Source organism: Hippoglossus hippoglossus, chromosome 9 (genome assembly GCF_009819705.1).
Source record: "Hippoglossus hippoglossus isolate fHipHip1 chromosome 9, fHipHip1.pri, whole genome shotgun sequence".
Taxonomy (NCBI): Eukaryota; Metazoa; Chordata; class Actinopteri; order Pleuronectiformes; family Pleuronectidae; genus Hippoglossus; species Hippoglossus hippoglossus.
Window position 1 is genome coordinate 9987898 of NC_047159.1, and position 17780 is coordinate 10005677.

The 17780-nt window shown below is 42.0% G+C and overlaps 1 protein-coding gene across 2 annotated transcripts in view; it reads right to left on the reverse strand.

Moving 5' to 3' along the window:
* dock8 (dedicator of cytokinesis 8) overlaps positions 1–17780 on the reverse strand; it is a 58501-nt gene that overhangs the window by 9666 nt on the left and 31055 nt on the right. For both annotated transcript variants that reach the window (XM_034594858.1, XM_034594857.1), the window contains 24 exons: positions 17625–17769; positions 17337–17438; positions 16642–16737; positions 16212–16446; positions 15383–15547; positions 15114–15292; positions 14623–14715; positions 14128–14223; positions 13341–13490; positions 13015–13128; positions 12654–12809; positions 12156–12295; positions 11718–11881; positions 11013–11164; positions 9646–9828; positions 9353–9479; positions 8814–8901; positions 8102–8198; positions 7274–7408; positions 6549–6701; positions 3102–3260; positions 2898–2998; positions 997–1189; positions 236–379 (listed from right to left, as the gene is read on the reverse strand). In XM_034594858.1, the coding sequence (XP_034450749.1) occupies positions 236–379; positions 997–1189; positions 2898–2998; positions 3102–3260; positions 6549–6701; positions 7274–7408; positions 8102–8198; positions 8814–8901; positions 9353–9479; positions 9646–9828; positions 11013–11164; positions 11718–11881; positions 12156–12295; positions 12654–12809; positions 13015–13128; positions 13341–13490; positions 14128–14223; positions 14623–14715; positions 15114–15292; positions 15383–15547; positions 16212–16446; positions 16642–16737; positions 17337–17438; positions 17625–17769 (3367 nt within the window). The remainder of the gene's footprint in view (positions 1–235; positions 380–996; positions 1190–2897; positions 2999–3101; positions 3261–6548; positions 6702–7273; positions 7409–8101; positions 8199–8813; positions 8902–9352; positions 9480–9645; positions 9829–11012; positions 11165–11717; positions 11882–12155; positions 12296–12653; positions 12810–13014; positions 13129–13340; positions 13491–14127; positions 14224–14622; positions 14716–15113; positions 15293–15382; positions 15548–16211; positions 16447–16641; positions 16738–17336; positions 17439–17624; positions 17770–17780) is intronic.

The window sequence follows — 17780 nt, forward strand, 5'->3', positions numbered from 1 at the left end:
TTACTTAGACAATAACATGCTTTGCATAACTCTATTTCTCTCTATTTCCATATATTATGAGAGGATAGTGCCACCTCATCTATAATGTAGACACACTATTTTGAGTAAAGGCTACTTTTCCAGTGTTAAAACACAATATAGATTATAATTAGTCTATAGTACAGATTTGAGACACAGCTACAGGTTTCTATTTTAAAGCTAAACATAAACATCATGTGCAGCGTCATCGTCTCACATTGCTGAAGAGCTCGGCCGCCTGCTCCAGCAATCCCACCAGGCCGCTCTCGGTGAAGTAGCGTCCCGAACACACGCCGTCCTCATCCGGGGACAGGATGTCATCCGACACCGCCGACTCTTCCAGCACATTGGGGGAGATGTTCTGAGGAAGAAAAATCAGTCAGCTGATCAATCAATTAGCCCCCTTAATCAGATAATCAATCACGTGGCTGGCTTTGAAAGGAGACGTCCTACAGTGGGAAACGGAACTAATTTGATGAGCATCCGATCAATGACCTGCTGACTGCTGGGGCTTGGAGTGTCCTGTACCAGAGCACCACAGAGGTCTGTGGCACGGCTCATCGATAACATCATCGTGGTTACTGCTATAACTGTTTGTTTTAACGTCTAGGGAACAGACTGTTCACTTGTACCCACAGGAGCACATTTGCCTTCCCCCCCCCCTTCATCTTCAAAGACATTGTGTAAAGCAGAGCTACCAGGGGACCATATTTATACGTTGACGTTGTGTGTGTACAGCTCCCCCCTCTGGACACTCAACACTAAATGTGGAAGTAATCCGTGGGGGGAAACGTGTGATGTGGTGTGTTGTGCCAGGGAGGGGGTTTGCCTCCTTCCAACAAAACAACCATCAGCCACAACAAACAGAAACAGATGATGGAGGGTTATTTGGACTAGCTGTATTTTTCTTTTGCAATGAGTCTTAACATGTGTTTATTATTATACTATATAGTGTGTATCTGTATTTGCGTCGACTACCTGGAAGGTGACACTCCCAACAGGCAGGTACTTGTGATCCTCCAGCATGCTGAGGTACTCGGCCACCAGGGCAGCAGCATGCACCAGACACATGGCCGACTCTGTGTAACACTTCCTGTTGTTGTGCTTCTCTGCCATGTTCTGCAGCCAGGTCAGACGCAGGTCAGGAGATGTCTGATAGCCCTTCGCTATCCTGTGGAGGGGAGGAGGAGAAGAAAGGGGGGGATTTGTCTGAGTTGTTTTTCCTTCATTTTTTCCTTGTCCTTTATTGAACCAGCCTTATTGAGAAAAAAATCTATTTTTTAAGAATGACTAGGTCAAGAAAGAGGCTTAAAGTTAAAACAATAAATACGAATCAGAGAACATATGCAGGCTATGGAAACTGTCACACACTTAATATAAGAGCATATGCATGAATTAGAAATAAGCTAGTGCAGGTGGTGCAGTGGTTTCACTGATTTTGTGTTTATACCTCAAATGTTTTGGCAAATATTTTTGGCAAGTCTCAACTACAAAACAGCTTAATAGATTTGTAACTTATGACAGTCAGTAGAGTGGATAACTCCACCAAGGCCCAACAGCTTTAAATCGAGCTGCACCAAACTGCACACACAAAAATATCAGCGGGTTTCTGCAGGTTTCGATAAGTTTAAGACTTTTTAAGACCATAACGAATGAATTTGAATACCTATGTCAAGTACAATAGATATGAAGGAATATCAGAGCCCCAGGATTACCTACAATTCCTAATAATTGAAGGTGAGTTGAGGTAGCCAAGTGGAATCTAAAATTCAGATGACTCCATTTTAGACTTTTTTAGACCCTACAGAAACCCTGTATCCTGAATTATTACCTGGTAAATAAATAAAACTTTCAAAAACACCCAATTTCACAATGTCAAAGAAATATAATGGATCTTTGTTCAGATATTATCCAAAATGTAATGGGCTCTTTCTGGCAGTTTTAGGGAAAACCGTTGAGTAGTTTTTGCGTTGTCAACCCACCAACAAACCAACAGAGTGAAAACATAACCTCCTTGGTGGAGGTACAAAAGTTCAGTCTCAAGTAGTCTCCACTACAAAGAAAGCTTTCTGTAATAAAAGAAATAATAAAACCGATGACTTGATATTCTGAACCAAACTGAAGCAAATGAGTCAATCTAGTTACAGTACAGTAAGTCTACAATTGGACAGATAATATCTCAAGTGGTTAGTGGGTTTTATGAGCAACAGAAAATATGGATATGTCCATGGAATCCATGAGCAATCATGAGAATAACAACAGTGGGATGAATCTAAAACACTGAAAAAAAACAATTAGTCACTGTACTTCACTTATAAATGAACTCGAGCATCTGGAGACCAAATGTGTTGTTGTGCCAATGACCTGAGTGTGTTTCAGGGATCGGAGGTAGACGTTGAGGTGGGTGTAGGAAAATGTGTAAAGTCATTTTGCACAGCTGTCAGACACTCGCCAGGTCACTGCGACCAAAACCCAAACAGAAAGGTTCATGACAAACGATACGTGGAGGTGACATTAGAACTTGTTGAGGTAAAGTGCCTGAATCAATATACAGCACATGTATGCTCTCTTTGTCTCAGTGTTTCCACTTTGTGTTTGCACACACACACACAAACTCCAGCACACACACCGTTTGCATCTGCATATACACACAGCCAGATCAGAAGACTAAACTGCTACCACATGGTTGCCATAGCGAGGGCAGCAAATAGAGGCAAAACAGCGCAGACCACAGAGAAATAGGAACCAGCAGCACAACATAGAGAGAAATCACACTGATGAGAGAGAGAGAGAGGGGGAGAGATTAAGAGACAAGACGCTTACGACAGACAGAAAAACAAGGAAACAGGCGTTTGTGGAGGACGCTTTTGGCTTCTCACCTGTACATGAGGTCCATGAGCATCTCTGGGTCCTCCTGGAACTCCCTCATTTTCACTGTGTCTGATAAAATACTGTTAAGGTTCCTGAGCAGCTCGTCTACCTGAGAACACAGAGAAACACGGGCAGGCATGAGGCTGCGATATGATCAATGTCAGTAATGTAATACAGTGTGTGTGTGTGTGTGTGTGTGTGTTATTTTATACCTGTGAGGGCAGCTGAGTGTTCTGCATCTCCGTGTCCTCCTCTGCGTAGGCCAGGATGGTGCGGAGCGAGCGTCGTAAGTATTCCTCCTGGAAGTCTGAGGACTTGCCCACCAGCGAGGCCAGAGACATGGTGACCTGCATCTTCACTCTTGAGAAGTTCTGACAGAGACAACAGGGACCTCGGTTAATGTCAGTGTTTCACAGTTTTGCAGTGTTAGAGACAAATTTCTGCGGCTTCTTGAGGCTGAATTTCATGTGCCTATATATTCCACAAAACTCTCAAGTGAAAACCTTTCTTTTTATTTATTTCTTTCGCTGGGAGCCAAAGAAGGAAATTTAATATTTTCAATGGTGATACAAGGCACATAAAGTACAAGAGGCAAACGCAGCTTTGCATGAATAGGAAAATTCCTTCTTCTGCCTCTATTTCACCTTTTCACTTTGCCTCTAAATTACTTAGTTACCATAAAACTTCCAATAATAAACAATGCATGCATTTACTCCGACAACAAAGAAGACATAATCCATAGTTAAATCCAAGGAACATTGTGTGATTAAACTTTCATAACAGTCTTTAAAATGTCCTATAATATACATTATACTTTTATAATGATGGTCTAATAATGCATAGACTGTATATAAAGATGGACCACATGACAGCTCCCCAAAAGTAAAAGCCAAATCATCTTGATCGCCCCCTGATGGCTGCCTGCAGTCTAAGTCATAAATCCTGCCTCCTCCATGTTAGTGGATGGACCAAAAAGTCAAAGCACATGTCAAGCAATTTATCTCAAAGATTGTTTTCTGTCCTTTTAGGTAGTTCTTATCACACTGTTATTTGAAGCTGTAATAATGTGTTGAAATGTCCTCATTGACAGATCAGACTTGTGATTTGTCGAGCATGTGTATTGGCAGGAACTCGACACCACGGCTCCACAAAACGATAACTCCTCTGTAGACTCCAAATGATGTCAAAAGATAATAGATCACGATCCTCATATCTGGGATATTCTAGCTTTAATGTTTGTTCAACGGGAGGAAGTGGAGACCTTTTGTCTATTTTTATGCTCTAATGTATCATTGGTAGAGGCAACAGAAATTAAATACAAATATTACTGTAGTAACATTACTATTAAGTCTATGAGCTGTAGTTTTGTCCTTATATTAAACATTGTGAAGAACTAAATATTTTATATAATGAACTACTTCCTGAAAACCCTGCTCTATACTCAAGCATATCAGGATAAAGGTACCAGAACGTACTTAAATACTGCACACTAAAATAAACTGAACATCCACCTGCTCACACTCTGTACCTTATGGGTGCAATTGTTTGATGAATCTTTTTGCATCAGCAGTAAAAATGAATCCAAGGTTTCAAAATCTTCTCCAAGTCAAGATTAGCAGGTTTTTTTTCCTCTCTCCTCAGTTCCTGTCCCTTCTTTTTCCTTGTCTCTTCATTTTTCACACTACCTGTCCAAAACAACAGGCCTGGCAAACACCCCTCCATCTCCTGCACGGAGGACGAGTGTGCGTATGTGCGCGCGAGAGAGAGAGAGAGAGAGAGAGAGAGAGAGAGAGAGAGAGAGAGAGAGAGAGAGAGAGAGAGAGAGAGAGAGAGAGAGAGAGAGAGAGTGAAGTCCCATCTATCTCCAGCATGACCAGCTAAGCGGGAAATGATCTCCCATTAGCAGAGACATAATCACCCATGGATCATCTCTACGGCCCCATTCTGTTCAACTGAGCATGGAGCCAGAGCCTAACCACCCATCACTGCCCTCTAACTCAGTGTGTACATGTGTGTATGTGTGTGTGTGTGCCTAAATGATAGCCTGAGTCAACACATAACCCTCTTTGTCTTTCTCACTCCTTTTTTTCATCACCTGCTCCTTTTCCTTTAGTTTTCTTTCCACTCGACAGGTTTTGATATCGCGTTTCTTTTTCCTTCTGGATTTTTAGTTTTTTATCCAAAAATTTAAAAAGAAAAAAAGCAGAGAGTAGAAAATGTGTGTGTGACAGACAGTTTGGAGAGCAAGACGAGGGCGGATGAAGGGATGACAAAATAAACAAAAGAAAGGTAGGAACTTCTGTATGAATGAGTCATAGCGCTGAAATGCTAATTCAGATCACAGCTCCCTTTGTATACACCACATAAACAAACATGCGCTGGACACGCAGGGGGGGTAATACTCTTCAGAGGTTCTGTGTGTGTGTATGCGTGTGTTCGCTGCTGCAGGCTGGTGTCTGACTTTCATTAAAGTGTACTGACTGTAAACACAGGAAATATCGAAGGGTTATCGAACCAGCAGAGAAATGAAAGAGGATACTCTGTGTCCTAAACCTCCCTTCCTTTAGATCTGTGTCTTCTCAATTTTCTTCTATTTCCCTCCATCACTGCTTCACCTCTGGCAAAACACTGCGCTATCTCCATTATGATTTCCTCCTTTCCGCCCCTTTCACGTTCTCCTTCTCCCTGCCCCAGAGGAACATATACTCACACATTCACACATGCATATGTACTGACACACACACACACACACACACACACACACACACACACACACACACACACACACACACACACACACACACACACACACACACACACACACACACACACACACACACACACACACACACACACACACACACGTCTGGCTGTCATTAGTTAAAGAGGGGTAGGAACATGGGGAGGCAGACAGTGACATATCTCCCTGCTCTCCACTCAGAGACACATCCTTCAGCAGAAACTTTCTGCGGCACGCTCAAAATAGACATGGAAAAGACATTAAAGCCGAGGAGGAAAGGAAAAGCCGGGGAGATGGGTGCGACTCCCTGCTTCTTCGCGAGAACAGGTATCATGAGCACATCTGAACTCTCGTGCGAACCTAAATTTAATTTAATCCCACATAAGTGCATTTTCTTCTGCGAGCACAGATGTTAGATAAGATTTTATCAGACAGGAAGGTAACACTGTATGCCTGACATTTGCCTTGAGTGTGTGTGTCTCTATGCGCTTGCATCCTTACAACCCATTGGAAAACTAGTATTGCACTCAGAAGAGCGCGTTCCACCGCCAATGACGAACAGTCCCCTTAAATTCAATCAAGCTGCACCACATTTCACACATGTATAGATATCTTCACCAAGATCCATGAATTCTTCTCTGGGGAAACTGTGAAAAGTCACAAAAAACACTCTGTTGAAAGAAAGTGATAAAAAAATCCTGGATCCATACCAACATTTCTTCCCTGACCTCTACAATGTCCTACCACGTTTGTTGTTATCCGTCCGGCAGTTTTAGCCAAATCTTGCTCACAAACATGCAAACCAACCAACAAACAAACGGACAGGTTTGAAAACATAACCTTCTTGGCAGGGGTAAGAAAAACGCAATCTTCTTTTGCATGTGATTTCATGTTTAAGTGTGTGTGTGTTTGTGCTTACACTGGCATTGCTGTAGCTGTATCTCATGATGAGATAGAGCGTGGCACAGGCCTGGCTCCTGTTCTCATCAACAGGGCTGCTGCAGTACTGAAGCACCTTCTGGCACAGGTCTGCACACTGCTCCGCCTCCTCCTCAAACAACAGGTCCCCGAACTGCACACAAACACAAAAAAATTATATTAGACATACAAGGCATACACAAAGATACACATGCATATATAAATAAATAATCTTGCTTGTATCAGCAGTTTTCCACAAATAAGAACATTTAATTTAGACACAGATAGTGCGCGTGTAAACACAACCACCCACACAGCTACGCCCGAATTTTCACAAAGTACAACCAACACACACACACACACACACACACACACACACACACACACACACACACACACACACACACACACACACACACACACACACACACACACACACACACACACACACACACACACACACACACACACACACACACACACACACGTCTCTTTATAGTTGTGAGAACACATATAATACATTCCCTTGCCCCTTACCATTACAATTTAATGCCTACCCTGACCCTAACCTTATTGTAACCCTAACCCAAAAACCAAGTCCCTCAAAAAAACCTTTGAGTTTGCCAAAATGTCCTCACAATCATGGTATTGAACCAAAATTGTCCCTCATAACTATAGAACGACATGCGCACACACATATGCACACGCACACAATGATGAAAGTACCTTGACAACGAGCGCTCTGAGCGTGCTGAACGTGTGAGAGAGGAAAGTTGAGCTCTGGTTGCATGTAAGAGAGTGAAGTAACACTTTCAACACTCCGCCGACCACGCTGTCCTTACAATCAGCCAACGGCACCGCCTGGACAAGAGACACATGGAAGAATTAGCCAATCATACGCGACAAATGATAACACCTGCAGATACACTGGGGTGCCATTTAAATGGGAAAGTAGGTAGACGAGTAAACATAAAAATGATTAATACAGTCAATGATATGCTTCAAGCTAAGATTAAAAACTATTGCAGGTGTGGACAACATATTGAGCCATCATTGTGCTTTATGTATTTAATATTACAAGCATTTAGTGTCAGCAGTTAAAAATATTAACCTTTGCATTCGATACATTTTTGCATTATGGCAACTCACTGAGCGATATCTCAATACCAGAGTCTCAAATTACTCGGGCTTCACTTAGTGCTTTCAAACCTTTGTAAAGAAAGCTGAGCTGGGCTTCTTTCAATACCCAGTGAGGAACTTTATTAGTTTATCAATTATGCAAGCACATGAATAGATTTTTTGTAACATGGTCGCTAATGAAAGATAATTTCTTGTTGACTTTCAGTTCCCTCTGCAGATGCAAAACATTAGAACAAATTATAATAAATATGTGGTGACAGCGTAACATCACAATCTTGAAAAACATTAGTATGAATAGTATTAATTTTAGCTGTGGATTATAAGTAGTGACAGTATATGTAACTGTACTGTGTGAACAAACAGTGTTGGAGGATGCTGAATGGGTTCAGGTGATGGACAAAGTGTTTTCCTGACCTGTACGATGGTCTCCAGCAGGTCCAGTACGATGAGGTTCGTCTCTGTGGCCAAGTTCCCGCTGATCAGAGCCTCCTGGTCCAACTCTGCTTTAGTCCTGATGGAAAGTGATCGGACAGATATCAAGCGAGAAGAGAAACAAAGCAAAAAATTACAAAAATTTAAGAAACTCAGGGAGCAAGACAGACACAGGCAAATGTTTTTTTTTTCCCAATCTTTATTCAAGAGAGCAATGTTTGAGAACAGAACTTATTGATCGCCTGTTCAGATTTTGTAATGCCTTCACCTTAAATCCTGCTCTCACACTCAAATAGCGGCTGCTTGTGCAAAACTGTGTGCTTGCACTCAGACATTGATTGTTGGTTGTTGCTCGGGTGAATTTCCTGTGCTCCAGCTTCAGCTCTCACACTGTGGGTGCCTAAGCTTTACTTCTTTCAGAGTCCCGTACGGGCGGTTTCTTCAACCATCTCATGCACTCCCATCCAGGAGTCTTAGAGAAGTAAAGCTAACAATTGCAAAAATCCAAGAGCAGAAGTTTCACGTGCACAGAAGCAGAGTGAGTTCGAGGAGAATGGCTAAAGCTGGAGTGAAGGAAATCTGAGTGCAAGCGCACAGTTGCTCTAAAACACAAAAGGCTGCATTCTTGAATAAAAAATTTACGAAACCCTAACAGGCAAAGCAAACTCTTGAAAACTGGGAAGCAGACACATACTTGTCCTGTTTGTCATTGGTCTGTCTCCACTGAGTGAGGTCTTTCCTCCAGCGCAGGTTCTCTCTCTGACCCATGGTCCTGTCCATTCCTGTCAGGGGTTACAAAGGAAACAGCTCGTGAGAAAACAATAATGTACATTTACTTACAGATTATGTACAAAGCTTTATCACTGGAGTCCATGCAACCTAATAGATAGATATATACATTCATATTATGTTTTATGAGCAGATTAGAGAAATTGCTGGTAATTCAAACAAACTATTCCCAGTTATAACGCATTAACTTTTTCCTTCCTTTTGTACTTTATACTATACTGTCATGTTTAATATGCCACATATCACCAGTACGGAATTGCAAGCCCATGTACAGATTAACCTGAGACCAGTTCTTTCCATGACTTGCTGACTGCACATTTAATAAATACTGATACTGAGCGCTCACTCGATTTGGAGGTAGTTCGTGTGCAAAACTTGAAAAATTGCAATTCTAAATGTGACAGAAAAGCAATTTCCAAGGTTTAACCCTTAAAGTGCAGGTACCTCCAACTCGTTTCATCATTTCCCCGCGGGCTCCCATTCCTCTCAGCAGGGCTTCTTCCAGCTGCAGCTTGGCCTGCTGGGACTTCTGTAAGGCCTGGGTGCTCACTTTGTCAGTGCTCTGCTTCCCCTGCACACACACAGTAACACACAGTCACAACATGCAAGCAAACACTCATACAGGTAGAACATTTTGTGGTAAATACTTGATTTCTGTTTCCATACGTAACTATACAAACATAAAACACATCAATGACTGTTACAACTGACACAAGTAAACAAACGAGTACACTGACCCTGTAATCAAAGCAGGACACACAGATGGTGAGGAGCTCCAGCAGCTTGTTGAGCTGTGACGGAGGCATGTCCACAGTCCAGCGCTGAATTAGATTCCTGTCTGCGTTCTTTATCACCCACAGGAAACACACCAACAGGTGGCGACTGGTGTCCGCCGCCAGGGTGGCTACGGATTTACCTTGCTGGGAAGGGGAGAGGAGAGAGGCAGATATGTAGTTCGATGGGGTATAATGTCGCTCTCACTCAGGAGAGAGGGAACATCTGCATTCACACAAAGGCCTGTGTGCTGTACGTGCAACCACTCTGAGAAATGTTAATCAGAAAATAAATCAGTGATGTACACAGAAGAGGATTATTAGTATGAGTTTTTGCCATTCACACACATTCATACATCTATGGGTAGCACGAGGGGCAGTTCTAACATCTTAAAGAACACCTACATATAAGTGGACATTTCTTTGACCCTGGTTTTAGTTTGGTGTTGTTCTCTTCCTCCTCTTAATAGGCGTTAAATCTACTGCAGATTAATTTACTTTCATTTGTGAGATGATGAATCGGTTGCTGCTATAGAGGGCTACTGCTGCTTCGCTGTGTGGCAGCTTTGATAAATGTAGTCATTAACCTCCTAGTGCTCGGGGTCTCCCACCTGGAACCCAGTTTCCAGGTATCTGTTCCACAGCGGGGCTGAGTGAGGTGCACCAGAACCAACATCAACTATGTGTAGCACGTAATCCAAAACATGACTAGGCTATTTAAAAAAAAAAAACTAAAATGTTTCTTGTACCATTTCTGTTGAGAAGAGTGAAAGATTCAGATATTGTTTGTTTGAAGGGGAACAGCCTGAAAATGAGGAGCGGTCTGGCTGCCAGGTTTGGATTTGTGATGGATACCAGGCCCGATGGCACAAGTGTAGTTTTTCCACAACAGTATTTCACGTTACAACAAAGAAAGAACTGATTCATCACTTGGAAAGAAGCCGAGAGAGCTGAAGAGAGTGGCAGTGTTCAGTTTTAGTGCCTGTGTTGTTGCTGTAGCTACATTTGATGGATGTGTTTGTCAGGGAGGACGACCCTGTTCACTTATGATGCCAATGCCTGCCCATAAACCATCTCCTGCAGACATGTGTGTATGTGTGTGTACTGTACGTCTGTGTATGTGTGATTTTTCAGGATGGATGAAGTGTGTGTGCAGCTCTGACAGCTAATCAATCTACTTCAGTGCAGCTCACCTGTTGGGAGGCTGAATACTTACCAATACCATCACACAAACACGCACACAGACGCACTTTTGAACTTCTAAAACACAATGAAAACCACACTACAATTTGTTATCGTCTTCAGATTACGACATAATTTCTGAATTTTACCATGGACGCCATGGAAACGAGAACATTCCGGCCCAGCGTGTTGAATGGGTTCCCAGCTATCGCCATGGCAACAGACTGATTGATGGGTGGCACATTTTCAAGGTCGTCGTCAGATATGCCCATCTTGTTTTTCCCGCCTCGAGTGTCAGAAACTACAGAGACAAACAGGGGTCAAACACTGTGTTAAACTGGAGGAGGGGACAGGGGTGCACATGGTGAACTTAGAGCCTTAATTGTGCAAAAGTTTTGACACCACTTGTGTCTATATTCAGTGAAGGAGACAAGCATCAACACGTCTTCTGTAGATGAAGATGTTTAACTGCCACTGTGTAACTGGTAACAAAGAAATACAGTCAAAACACTGGTAGATTAAAAAAGATTAATGAAACACGGTTACATAACAGTTGATGTGACAAATTAACTGAGTTATTCAATGAAAGCAAAGGACCAATTCCACTAATATCCATCATGAAAACACATCAGGCTTCTCCATAAGGCAGGGAAATGGCCATACAAAGCTGCAGAACCAATATAAGATAAGATAGATTACTCTCACATTGTATTGAAATGGTAAAATGCAATTTCTGTGTAACAATATACTTCAGAATGTATGTGCAAAAATGACAGCAGACATACAGTTAATTGATCAACGAGTACAAACAGGTTTAATTTAATTTAATATATATGTCTGTGTGTGTGTTTTACCAGTGAAGTCCAGATAATTGGTGGAGTCGATGATAATCCCCACCAGGGGGAGGTAAAGAGCAGCCACCTTGGCTCTGACCTCAGGTTTAATACAACGATGGTCGAGATCATGAGAACAAAGCAGGCTATAAATGGCATTGATGGATTTTCTTTGGACCTTTCCCCTGTAAACACACACACACACACACACACACACACACACACACACACACACACACACACACACACACACACACACACACACACACACACACACACACACACACACACACACACACAGAGATATTTACTGATTTGAGTAAATTTTTAGAGCAGCATTAACGTGAATGACTTGCAGCAGGCGAGGTAAGTGTTAAACTACATTACAGCTTTGCAATAAAAAGGTAATAAGGAGGTAAATATCTTGGGTATAATGTCTCTGTGTTTGTGTTTCCGTACCCCTCTGACTCCATGTCTAAGGCGGCACTGAGCTCCGTCAGCAGCAGACCCGCGAGGTAATGCTGCTGCTTGAAATCCTGAGAAAGCTCAAACAGCCCCAAGATCCTCTGCTGCTCCTGGAAGCTACACGAGCCGGAACTCTGAGGAGGGGAAACGGAGACAAGAGAGCGGCAGGAAGAGAATTAGGGTAAGATTTTAGGTTAACACAAAGCAGACTGCTTAACAGTCCATCAAAAACTGTGTCACGCTTTCCTGGCTGAATCCCATCTCATCTGTCTGATAAATCCCTCAGCTCCACTTTTCAATTCTCCTTATAGCGGATTTTATTTCCTTTCCGAGAAAATCTTCCTCTCCTGGAAGGCATGAAAGCCCAAACATTTGTGAATCGTTTTCTCTTCTTTACCCTCGCTGATGTAGAAACGTGACGATACAACTGAAATATAGGTTAAATGAAAGATGCACATTGTGCCACTGCAACAAGTGCAAACCTCGACTGACCTGTGAGGAGATGGATGGACATGGTGAGGCGGGGGCAGAGGTCGGGCTGCTGAAGAAGAGGCTCAGGTTGAGGTAGTGCTCGTGGCTGCACAGGATTCGCAGGAACTCCAGACGCATGCTGATCAATGTCGGCATTGAAACACTTTTAGCCGACATCTAGAAGAGAAAGCGAGAAAAGAAACATCCCTTAATTCAGGCTTTTATACGACAGAAATTATGCTAATATTCAGAAATATCTCTGAAGCTGTTTCAAAACAAAGATGGACAAGTACACATGCTCTAATAAAATGGCGAGGACAAAAAATCAAGTATTTGAAGAAACGTGAAAAGGTAGTGTTAGTTGGTATCAGTGTTATTTTACCTGGTTGCAGTAGTTTTTCACCAGCTGGAAAACAAACCCTCGGTCCATGAGGGACAGGAGGTCATAGAGGAAGAAGGCCAGGCTGATGTTGACTTTCTCCGCTTGCTCTACCTCCTAAAACAACAATCAACAAGCAGTTATCTGTACCGAGCGGATCTTGCCGATCATTAAGCTGTGCAAGCTGAGTTTTCAGATACTGCAGCGACCTGCGGTTTGGAGGACACCGACAACCGAGGCTGACTCTAACCCAACCCCCGGAGAACAGAAGGAGGCTAAAGTTACATTGATTCGGTTGAGATGAGCTTCACATCTTCTTCTTTCCTCACCTTTTGTTGTTTGACGAGGATGGTGCCAATCTCAGCTGTCACCACGGAGGCGATGGTGGTGATGTCATCTTTAAATCGGTCGGAGAAGCGATTTCTTCGAGGGACGTTCTGCTTGTCCAGCTGAGACACGTGCTGAGCCATGCTTTTCACCTGTTTATATCAATCACAAACACAACACATAGGAATCAGTAATACGGATCGTCAATTTACAAACAACATGGAAAATACCAATGATGTGCATCAAGTGATATGACAAAGAAAGGCATGTAAATAAAGGCTTTTTCCTTCAAATTACAATAGTGTCCTTTATTAAAGTTATTGAACTTAGATACTTATGAGAATATATGAGAAGTTCTGAAGGGATGAAAGAGAATGTGAGTGATGATTCACTTCCAAAACTCCTAAAGTGTGATAAAATGTCAAGCGACTTGATAAAGCACTGACCACAGCACTTTCAAAATGTCCTTTTTCCTCCTCACACTATAAAACTATCATTTATCTTTTAAGGTTTGTGGCCACAAGGTCATGCAATGTTTGGTATGAATCATTTTTACAACTCATTCATTTATCAGTAACATCGTCAGCAAGTCTGTTTCACAGTTACTGTAAGTGTAAATCAAACACTCGCCTTTTTTAAAGTGAAAAACACACACACACACACACACACACACACACACACACACACACACACACACACACACACACACACACACACACACACACACACACACACACACACACACACACACACACACACACACACACACACACACACACACACACTGACCAGCAGCTCGAAGAAGAACCAGGCATATTTGTACGCGTTCTCTCTGCAGACACCCGTGCTGACGACCATCTGCAGGGCGAGCTCCTCATGAAACTGCTGCAAGAGAAAAAAAATACACAGACCACCGTGAGACTGGCTTTGGAGAGAGCTGATGGAGTAAATATTACAGTCACAGTAGATATGACATCAAATGTTAAACTGTACATCTCTATGAAAACATACTAGGTCACAGAACTCCTCAGTGTCACACTGCCCCCATGTGGCCACAAGTGGAAACTAGTACTCATTGTTGAAATTCTGAATCACACGACCTGAATGGTGAATGGTATAATTATTGAGTTTCATCTATGCTTGCTCAACGACATGTTTCTTTGTCTTTGCAGTGTCTCCACATTTCATATAAATGTTATTGATATAAATCATATTTCTACAATGAATAACACGATTCTAAATCAAATCTCTGTGGTGTTGAGAGCAAAAGTTAGAGTTGGTCACCTTCCTGTTGGAGGGCCGGGTGCCTCCTGCTGTGTTCAGGTGGTTGTTTACATCCGAGTAGGTGGACATACGGCAGCCTGGGTTGTTGCTACCCTGGAGACAGAAACACACACAGGTTCCATCACAGTGAACGTGATGGATGCTTTCATTAGTGTGGGTGTCTAGCGGCCTATTACAATATCTAATGTACTGTGGGAATGAATAGCAAATGACTGCGATGTGTGTATTAGGACGCGTGCTGAGATATATTATCATACAGCTGTGAGTGTGTATGGAGTTCGTCAAATATATGAAACCATATGTTAGACTGGTGATAGGAAAATACAGGCAGACACAGAAATGGTGTATTACATAATGGTTTAAATCAATGCCAATTACCCTCTAAGACTACATGAATATTATTTTAGAGTTTCCTTTGGCAGCAAAAATAAGTTTCCAAAACTGAACTGAATGAATTACAAAGAGACTTGGTTTGATGAAACTCTCTGTACCTTGGCAGAGAAGATGTGTTTGATCTCAGCATCTTCAGCAGACATGTGCGGAGCCGGGATGTCGGGGTTGCTGCTGCTGCGGATTCTGGACTGGAGAAGCATATTCCCCACTGTGACTGCTGTGGCCCGACCCATGGTGCTGTAACGGCTCTCTGCAGAAGCCATCGGACTCCCTGTAGCTGGACACCCACAAAAAATGTAATAATTAAAAGAATCATAATCACAGGAAATATGACAGAAGAAATATTTAGAAACCAATATGCTATTACCTGTATTCTGCACTTCTCGAGGGGGGTCAGGCAGACAGAACACCCAGTAAAGGTAGGTCGCCAAGAGGCTGTTCCTGCCCTGCTGGTCCCTGATCAGCTCCTGGCTGTTATGAAGACTGTTGACTATGGACACCACTGATTCGAAGGCTATCTGGGCCAGATTGGCTGAAGAACACAGATATAAACATGCACAAAATAGTCATTCATCAGTCAGAATATCATCAACAGCATCATCATCATGATAAATAACTTTTTCTCTCCTTGGTTTTATAAACTGCATTTCATTTAAACTCATGTTTTTGTGACAATCGATTCAAGCTAACATTCAACTAGTTGATTACAAAAATATCATAACAAATTATGATCAGTGATTAATAAGTTATAATTTTTGAATAAAGACTAAACAATGATTACATTTTTTTAATCAAATTAACAGATTTTCATGAACCAAATAATTGTCTTTTGATTTTGAAGTACAGTGCTTTGCATATTTGTATTTTGTCAATATAGAAAATGTGACTTTTAACTTCAGTCAGTTGTTTATCTTCTAGTACTCAAATTTTCAGACTCCAATTTTGTATCACAGTATTAACTAACTACTCTTTTTCATTATTGATTTTCATATTGAATATTTCTTTAATCAGTTAATAGTTAAGTCTGTAAAATGTCTAAATCCTGGTGGTTCTTAACCCAAAGATATTCAATATACAAAAACAGATGAAAACAGTAAATTCTCAAACGGGGGAGTTTTGACATTTTGTGTAAAAACTAAACATTTCCAAAAATGTTGCTGTGTTGTTAATTCTCTGCAACAACAATGACTCCTCACCAGTCTGGCCTGCGATGACCATGGGCTGCATGATGAGCGTGAAGAGTTTATCCAGCACCAGGTGGAGAAAGAGGACCAGCGGCTCTAATCTGGAGGAGGACAGGGAGACGATGCTGAGCTTCAGCTCATGCTCCAGCTTGTTCTCTGGAATTTTCTCCTCCCTGACCCGCAGAGGGAATGTAGCTCCACCCTCCAGGGCGTGGCAGAGGGTGAAGAAACGCTCCAGATGGTTGTCCTGGGACAGAAAACAGAGGATTTCTTACATCGTGATGAGAGAAACAGGCTGGGAGACAAATGTAAAAAGACAGTGTGCATGTAATCCTTCAGGGTGGATGTCTCAGCACAGCAGAGTGGGTTTAATGTTTAGTCTACTGGAGTGTGTGAAAGACAGCAAATGTGCACTGTGTTTGTGTGCTCAACCATAACTCACCTGTGTGTGTACAGACGACACGGCCTGGATCTCCAGGTTGAAAAGCCCTTTGTGACTCTCCATCCACTTGACTGGAGGAACCTGAGAGGGAAGTTTCTACACAACAGAGAAGCAGGAAATAAAACTGTGTCTTCTATGTCAGTTCAGGCATTAAAATGTCTACTGCCTTTAAAAAGTAATACATTTCCTCCTTTACATTGTATGATATGGACAAAACAAATGTTTTTTTTTATTTTTTTTAATATGTATATGATTGATTGATTAATTCATTGATTGATTTGTTAAATTATTAAATGATGAATTGATTAAATGATTCATTGGTTGATCGATCTAACCCAGCTGTACTAGGACCAGACTCTGAACAGAGCCGTGGAACTCGGGCTGACCCTCACCCCTCCCTTGTTCTGTATGTTTAAGCTGTTTCTGTCTGACCACAGTTTCAGTTTGTCTATATGCAGGACAAATGGATACAGACATTCATTTGTCTCAGCTGCCACTGGCTTTCTAAATCATTTATTGTGATTTTAATTTATTGAGACCGTGCAGTTTCTTGTGTTTTATTAGTTGTAACACTTTTATGTTATTTTAAGTCTTTTACATTGTATTTATTGTCCATCTCTTTGGTTCAGCTCGAGGTTTGTGTGGACACTGCTGCTGGAACTACAAATTGCCCTTGATCCTTGAGATGCTCATACCTCAGGCGTGTGCAGAGAATAGTTGACAGGTAGTCGGTCCAAGACGATGGGCAGACAGAACTGACCGTTCTGCAGCCGGTCATTATTCAGTATGGGCAGCCACTGGATCAGAGACAGCAAAGTCAGTGTGTGTCAACGATGAGCATTTTAACATCAGACAATACTGACATTTAGAAAAATAAAATGAACTTCACTCATGCATAAATATAGAAACATAGAGCAGGTGTCGACATACTGTACAATACTATGACATGTTTTCTGTGACTATATTTAGATAGAGAAACTTACAGAGTATCCAATGAGTGTCTCACAGCTGCCGCTCTGGTTCTGTTTCTGCTGGCAGCTGATGTGGTAGAAGGTGAACAGCAGGTGATGTCTCTGCGTCAGACGTGCTGGAAGAACCAGCTTCACTTCCTCATAGAAGTCGGGGGACCTGAGAAAAAA